Source organism: Antrostomus carolinensis, unplaced genomic scaffold, assembly GCF_000700745.2.
Source record: "Antrostomus carolinensis isolate BGI_N321 unplaced genomic scaffold, ASM70074v2 scaffold27644, whole genome shotgun sequence".
Taxonomy (NCBI): domain Eukaryota; kingdom Metazoa; phylum Chordata; class Aves; order Caprimulgiformes; family Caprimulgidae; genus Antrostomus; species Antrostomus carolinensis.
In genome coordinates, this window is record NW_010311822.1 from 8019 (window position 1) to 16115 (window position 8097).

The 8097-nt window shown below is 37.4% G+C and overlaps 1 protein-coding gene across 3 annotated transcripts in view; it reads right to left on the bottom strand.

The window, feature by feature from the left end:
* Positions 1 to 1450: 1450 nt before the first annotated feature.
* The window catches only part of CYB5R4 (cytochrome b5 reductase 4), a 39118-nt gene continuing 32471 nt past the window's right edge, over positions 1451 to 8097 (bottom strand). For all 3 annotated transcript variants that reach the window (XM_010166856.1, XM_010166855.1, XM_029084713.1), the window contains exons 13-15: positions 4543 to 4629; positions 2965 to 3129; positions 1451 to 2051 (exon numbers count right to left, since the gene is read on the bottom strand). In XM_010166856.1, the coding sequence (XP_010165158.1) occupies positions 1997 to 2051; positions 2965 to 3129; positions 4543 to 4629 (307 nt within the window). In that variant the 3' untranslated portion in view covers positions 1451 to 1996. The remainder of the gene's footprint in view (positions 2052 to 2964; positions 3130 to 4542; positions 4630 to 8097) is intronic.

The window sequence follows — 8097 nt, forward strand, 5'->3', positions numbered from 1 at the left end:
CATATCAGGGTCTTCCTTGCTTCAGGAGGACAGTCCTAAAGTCTCCAAGAGCACAACTTCCTTCAAGCTGCACTGTAAATAGCAATTAGCACTAGTAACCAGACTGGAAACAAACTTTCAGAAACCAAAGGTGATGCACACTAACTGCAGGAGCTTCTAGACCTACTCTGAAGTAGTTCCATATCCATGGTCACCATCTGGACTGCCTTTGTAAATGAATAGCCACCATCTATTGACAAATATGGCCTATGTCCTAAGGCAAAGGAAAAAGTCATTGATAGTACCTCAATGTGTACTGTGCCACAACAGTTGCTTATCCAAAACACTTTCCTTCTGTTCTTCTGGAAAAAGGCAGATAAGGACAATCAAAGCACAAAGGCCAGGATATCAGTAAAGTAACCGGTTAAAACCAGAACGCCTGAGAGGGAGGCAATCAAAGAAATTCTTTTACATCAGCCCTTGAGTGACAGAAACATGAGAAATGTATCCTCTGGAAGATGGAAGGTTTAGTCATTAACACCAAAATGTAATTTTTTAACTCACCACAGTAATCTTGTGTTTGTGGCAGAAAAAATAATACAATTCAGTGAGTGCTTTGTTTTTCCAGTGTAGCACAGATAATTCTGCTCAGCAGAAGAGAAACTTGTTCAGAGCTTTGCAGTACAAATCGGAAAATTATAACTAAAACCATTTAGATCCTTCTAGATGACAAAATGATGACACTACCACTCACTCTTCTGAAATAACTTGTGACCTACGGGCAGTGAATGACAACCAGATCCTTTTCTAACTTCAAGTCTAATAAATGAGAGGGCACTGAAGAGATGACAGCTCAGTTTGGTGTAGCCAGTCACTGTCAGATAGCAATTTAACCTTTTTAAAGGGTATTATTAAAACATTTTTCAGGAATGCTGAATTATTAATGCCACAACCACAAGTATGGCTTCTTAGGAGGAAGAAATACCCATTCAACACAAACAATACTGGATGTCACACAACACAATGCCTACAGATACTACTGACAACATCTAGAAGGGGGGGTACCTGCTTTGCTGCTTTTTTCTCTAAGCTGTTATTGGACAGCAGATTACTGCCTCATCATAATGGACTTTTAGTAATGAAGTAAAAAAAAAACCACAAAAAACCCGGTGATTCAAATATCCTCATTTAATACTACTGCAGCCTGTCAGATATTTTTAGGTACTTCTATGGTCCTTACACTGGTATCTGCAGGCCACAAGCTGTCATGTTTTTATCCTCAGAATGGCTCATGACAAGGGACACTTGATACCAGCGAGGTCACACAGAAAGTTGTGTGGAAGACCGAGACTCTGTGCCTCTGTTCTGAGTTCTCGGCTGGTGTCCTAAGCTTGCACAAACCTTTCTGTATGACTTTATAAACTGAAAATTTACAAATTTAAAAAATTTACAAAAATGCATAAAGTAATATAAAAATTATTAATTTTTATTATTTGATGTAAATTTGTATATTTTACCAAAGGTATTTTATTCTCTGTTCACAAAGCCAAAAATGTATCTGGATCACTTGCAAGTCAAATAGAGATTTCAGATGAAAAAGAACATTTTACAATAACCTGTTACCTGAGTTACAGTGCAATATTGAATTTCAGACAGTATCACTCTTAAGACTTTTTACAGTAAGAAATAATAACCTTTTCAAGTCAAAACTTAAATCAGTGCTTTTCATAAATTTAAGAATTCTCATGAACCAACAACATGAAATATCTTACATAATGGATACTATACATTTTTGCTTGCCTCTACAATAAATTAATACCCTGGATTAGCAAAAATATTTACAAAAAACAAGATAAAACACAGTATAAAATTTTTTCAAAGATATATTTCTTCCAAGAAACAGTTTGGTACCAAGAAATTTCAAGTCTTACAAAATTGCTTCTCACTTCATTAAATTCATGAAGGTAAATAAATAAGATTGAATTATACAAACAAACACTGACATCCTTATATGGGTTTATGCAGTAAAAGTGTGTATCTCTTCCTGTGAGTATCCAAGATCCTTCAGATATCTGAAAGTAAAAAATCAAATTTGCAGTATTAATATTTGGAACCCAAAACCCACCACAGACACAGCTTCAGCACCACTATCCTGTTTTTATTCAGACATGCACAATTAAGTTTACCTTTGTAAATACATTTGGAAAATTTCATGCCCAGGACTCATATATACTACATTACCCTACAGGATACTGAAAGAATTTGTAAAAATAAACACAGATATCTATTTAAAGTATCTCAGATTTCTCAAGAGGTAGTATAATTATTGGCCAATTCCACCCTCCATGCACCTGACTTCAGTAGGGCTGCAAAAATGCAAGCACTGTCCATATTGGTTCAACATTTTGAAGCTGGACAAGAGAAAGTTAGAGGGCCATTATCTTTAAATATGTGACCTATAAAATAAGGAAAGTATTAGGTGTTTCTGCTCCGGAAGGCGGTTGGACAAGATGATCTTTCGAGGTCCCTTCCAATCCCTGACATTCTGTGATTCTGTGTGTATAGACAAAAGTAAATGCAGTAATAAAGACTGAGATAAGTGCTTGGGATAGAACAACTGCTTTGAATTTTACTTTTGATAACTTAATTTGTCAAGTTAACACCAACACAGAAAGCTTGTTTCTTATTATAAGAACTTTTCTATGAACATCAAATTAAAAGCAGCATTTAAAACCTTGGGGAAAAAAGGTCACTGTTACAGAGACACTCTTAGAAAGTTCTGGACAACTTACCAGAGCTCATGAAATGTACATATGGCTGATATCTATTTATCTACACACTAAATATACTCCTAGAGTATGATGCCAGGTGTTTTTAAACTGAGGTCATTCTGAAAGACTACCAAGTCAGAAACACTATAGCTAGTTAGGTGATTTTTTTTTTTTTTAATTCCTTATTCCCTAGTTCATAATTTAAAATACTCACTGTACTCCTTGTTCTGTAAAAGGTGTTGGACCACAGATGCAGATAAGCACTTTGGAGTCTTTTCTGCTTCTTTTTACAAATTCAGAGAGAAGAGATGAAGAAATCTTCCCCTGCTTACCCACCCAGTCCTTTGTTGGTTGTGAAAGAATGAATTGAACTTCAAACCTGGCAAGCAGAAAAATATTTCAGAAATACTGCCTCTGATTAGAAATCTGCCATATAAAATGCAGATCTTGTTTCCTATTATTACTTTCTTACTCTGCTTAGCTCCCACTAGCACAGTGTCAGATCTCACAGACATTCAGTTGCTCCTATGAATCAAGTCAATCAAATCATCTCCAATATTGTGCATTTAATTAACCCAATCTTTCAGTCTTAAAAATTTTAGCTGTATATTTCAACTTACAAAGAAAACCAGCTGGTACCAATTAAGATACTAAAGCACAGATTTTATTGTTCTGTTATTCACTTACACAAATGTTGGTGTAGGTCAATACACAAGTAGTGAAATAAGAATGCTTAGTCAAACTTGTGAAAACGTCAGTACAATTTAATTAGTGAGAAAACATTGTAACTGGTTTAAAAAAACCTACTAACAGGATACTTACTGAGTAAAAAACAAGCACTTGTGTATCTGAGGCTTGCAGTAGAAGTCAGAAAGAGTTTTTACTGTAAATTTGCACAATGTCTAGACTATGAAGCCTTGAATGTGCCAGACATCAGCAGGTTATGAAATAATATTGATTTTTCACTTCAATGTTGTGAAGGAACAAGTGAAATTAATTTGTTCATACTATTTCAACTAAGAATTAAGTAAGCATAAACAAACATATTTCTATCATGTAAAATCTAGGCAGTGACAATTTATCTAGTGATAATAACAAGGGTACTGAAATTAAAAGGCAATCTAATATTCCTATGTCTCCTGACAGAACTACTGCCTGCTAAACTAAGTTAACATTACATATGTACTAGCACATTTTAATCCATAATTATATTGCAGTTGAGAAAAAAAATGCAGTAATGGGCCTAATTTAAACTTGAAATTTCTAGATAAACATTGAATTTCTAGATAATAATTTTCTCAACTAAGTGACATCAAAGAGACTTTTCAGGACTCCTCTGTAAATTCAGAATGTAGCTTCAAAGATACACCATCCTCGTCTATCACTTCTGTGCTTCTCTTTGCATATTTCTGTTTTCTATTGCTAAAGGTAATTTTCTTCACCTTCAAAAAGATTCTCAGTTTTAATAATCATCTCGTCTAACATTGTTTCCAAGAAACATTCATTAAACACTGTCATATCAAATCCCTGGCTTCCTATGGGACCTACAGAACATAACGACATAGCCTGCTGCTATGCATCTGTGACCGATGTAAGCACATCTCCTTCCACTCCCTAGGCCTCATTAAATTCCTAGCTAAAGAGTTCCCAGAATTGGCATCTGTCTTTTTGTGAAAGCTGTACAGTCTAAGCCCGAAGACTTTTTCTTCTGTACACTGGGATTGTGCAAGTTGTTAACCACAAGACCTTTAATTTGTTCATAATAAATATGTTCATAATAAATATTAAATACCTTTCATCTCTAAGAGCTAACTGCTCTAGCTGGTTTCTCCAAAGTATGTCATCTTCTGTTTTGTTGAAGAAGATCAGCTTCACTGTCCTTAAAAAAAAAACCAAAAAACATTGACTGCAGACTGTTTCTGTATTTGAAACACATTAAAGAATCAAAACTTACTGCATTATACAGAAGCCTTTCATTTACATTTTGTTTGTTTGTTTTGCACCTCTGCAATCCTCAAATCTTTTTGCCACTAACCCAATAGAGAATCTTTCTTGCTGTACCTGAATGTCTGTTGAACTTGTGACCTCTCTTCTAAATGTCATAACCCTGTCTGCAGTTGCATCGTCTAGTTCAGGAACTGCTGTCCTACGAAAAATAAAGTCTCTTGAAGTTACTAAAACCTGACTGAGAATACAGTCTAGCTTGTCAAGTTTTATCTAGTGGTTTCTCAATATTGTTTGAGCACTACTACTTCAGTGAACAGCTGGTACATGAACTCTGTACAACTTTTTAATATTGCATACACCAGCTTGTAGAGATGAAACTGGAATTTCAAGAAGGTTATGTCAACAATAGTTTCATAAGGAAATGAAAAGAAATTTCATAAACACAGAGGAGTAAGAGAAAATTAACTCATAACTTGAAGAGCAATCTACAGCTCTGTACCAGGTTATCTTATTCCTACTTTATTTGTTGATTTACAAAATGTATTTATCTGGAAAGCATTGTATTTGCCAGATAGTTCACATAAGAAAATAAATGCTCTGTCATTAAGGTCAGTGCTATTATCTCTTCAGAGATTTATGCTACCATGGAAGTAAAACACAGACTGCCTTACAAAACAGAATTTACCATGTGATGAAGCCAGATAAACCTAACTTCTCTTCTATTGCTAATGACAGACTAATACCCTGGGGTCAACTGATATAAGACAGACGATGTGCTGTTAAATGCAAGCAGTTCCTGAACTGCACCCTACAGGGCTTTAAGTTAATGTTGTTTTTTCCACTCAGGCACAGCTCTGAGCAGAGAGAACATGTTGGTTGCTCTGGTGCCAGAAGCAGTAAGTTCAGTGCTATACTTGCAGGAACCTGGAGCACTGGGATATCTGGCACAGAAACATATGCAGATCTATCAGGTCCACCACTGAGGCTGAGCTAAGCCTGGGGGTCCTGCACACCACACAGTCCTGAAATTCCAGTTCCGTAACAAGGCATTCCACTACCCAGTGTCACACACAGAATCACAGAATCACAGAATGTCAGGGATTGGAAGGGACCTCCAAAGATCATCTAGTCCAATCCCCCTGCCAGAGCAGGAACCTAAATGACATCACATAGAAAGGCGTCCAGGAGGGTTTTGAATGTCTCCAGAGAAGGAGACTCCACAACCTCCCTGGGCAGCCTGTTCCAGTGCTCCATCACCCTCACCGTAAAGAAGTTTCTTCTCAAGTTTAAGTGGAACCTCCTGTGTTCCAGCTCACACCCACTGCCCCTTGTCCTACCATTGGACATCACTGAGAAGAGCCTGGCTCCATCCTCCTGACATTCACCCTTTACATATTTATAAATATTAATAAGGTCACCCCTCAGTCTCCTCTTCTCCAAGCTAAAGAGACCCAGCTCCCTCAGCCTTTCCTCATAAGGGAGATGTTCCACTCCCTTAATCATCTTTGTGGCTCTGTGCTGGACTCTCAGTGTCCCTTTTACATGTGGCCAACCTTGCTCCTAAGGACTAGCACTAGACACAGTAAGTTTATGTGATGCTGCACTGAAACTATTAGTTCCCATCCACTCATAGTCTGTGCCTTGCAGAGGGCCATCTGTCACGCGTGCACATCACATATGCTGGGTCTTCTGCAGAGAGTTCATGATCTCTAGCTGTTCTTCAACTGCAATTTAAAAGCCTGTATTCTCCCAGTCTGAAGTTCTGACTTCTAACCTTTTCCTCTTTTGCAGTTTGGTAGCACTTCAAGATACCAAGAAATCTCTTGCAAGCTACATTAGATGCCAAAGATAAGAGATCATCATCTTATGTGAAGGACATTCATTTTCTGCTGACAAAATATAAACCTGAGGTACGACTGTTGTACGTAATAGACATCATCAGTAGTGTTACTGAGAGAAAGGAGTTCTAGATGCATTACAACTCAAAATAAGTTATAACGTACCAGCTTTGGAAAACCTGCCTGGTATAGAACAAAACAGCCCCAAATCATCTAGGCTGCATCTTTAAATACTAAAATCAACTTATTCACAACCTGGCATGTGCCAAAACCTGAGCTTACTTACATGCTTCCCAGGGCACACTTCCCTGAAAACATGGAGAAAATAAAAGCTCACTTCAGGAATGCAGTCCTGGCAAAGCTGGCACGGTGCACCACAGCACCAAGTGTCACTCAAGTCAGGGAAAAGTCAATAAAGAGTGCATAGGAAAGCCATGCATTTTGTTCTTTGGGGGTAAAAAGGTAGAAATTGGTTATTTGGAGAATAATGCTTTGAGACATCCTTACTGATACTCCACAGTGTAGACAAATATATCTGCTGCAGTACTACTCATTACTCAGTACTATAAAGAGAATTAAAAAATCCCCAAATTTGGAATGAATTGATAACAGCTTTGCTAGAAATGAGGGAGAAAGCAGCTAAAAGGACGAGGAGGAGATTCAGATATGATCCCCACCAGTACAGAAGAGCTGGTTGAGAGAATGGTGACAGACTTCTAGATAACAAATGAGAAACTTAATCAGCTCTTTGAATGGAAACAGGGAGAATCTGACATACTAGTAATTACTACAAGGGATGCAGGTTTTAATAAACTCAAAAACTGGTATGCAAGGCCTTATGGAAAGCTGTATAACGAGGGGAGTTAAAGAGATCCTGAGGAAGAAGAGGAGGTGGGAAAAGTTACAATATCACTGTGGTGGGTTAACCTGGGAAAAATTAACTCCATCACAGCCAGACCCAATAAAATCACCTTTAAAAGCAGAAAAGTGATGATGAAAGTGAAACACTGTGTTAAAAGTGAGTATGAGAATGGAGTGGTAGTTTAGGAATGAAAAGCTGGAGACAAAACAAGATACAACTATCGAGGGGAATTAAGAATAGACTGCAAGCATCCTATACTTTACTTGAGAAGATCATTATCCCCCTATCTAGTGCTTAGTGCCTTTGTGCCTCAGTCTTCTTTAAGAAATGTATCCATCTGATTGCAGCCATACACCAGTAAAAAGGAGTAAAAAAATCTCATCTTAAAAAGGAAAAAACAGCATAGACAACCAGTATTCTATTTTAAATTAATACTTTGGCCAAATACAATTTGGCCTGTGAGAAGAAACAAGGCTGAAGGAAGAGCATTATGACTTAATGCACACAAGGATACTGCAGACAGGAAGAAAACAAATAGTTTTCCACCTTTACCGTAGGCAAGAAACAAGGGACTTAAAAAATAATAGGGGAACTTTGTCTAGACAGTAAGAACGAAAATCCAATGATCCAAGCCCATTACATCACAGCAAATGCTGCCCAGGGAAGCTGTGGATTCTCCAGTGCTCACAGCGCAGCCCCA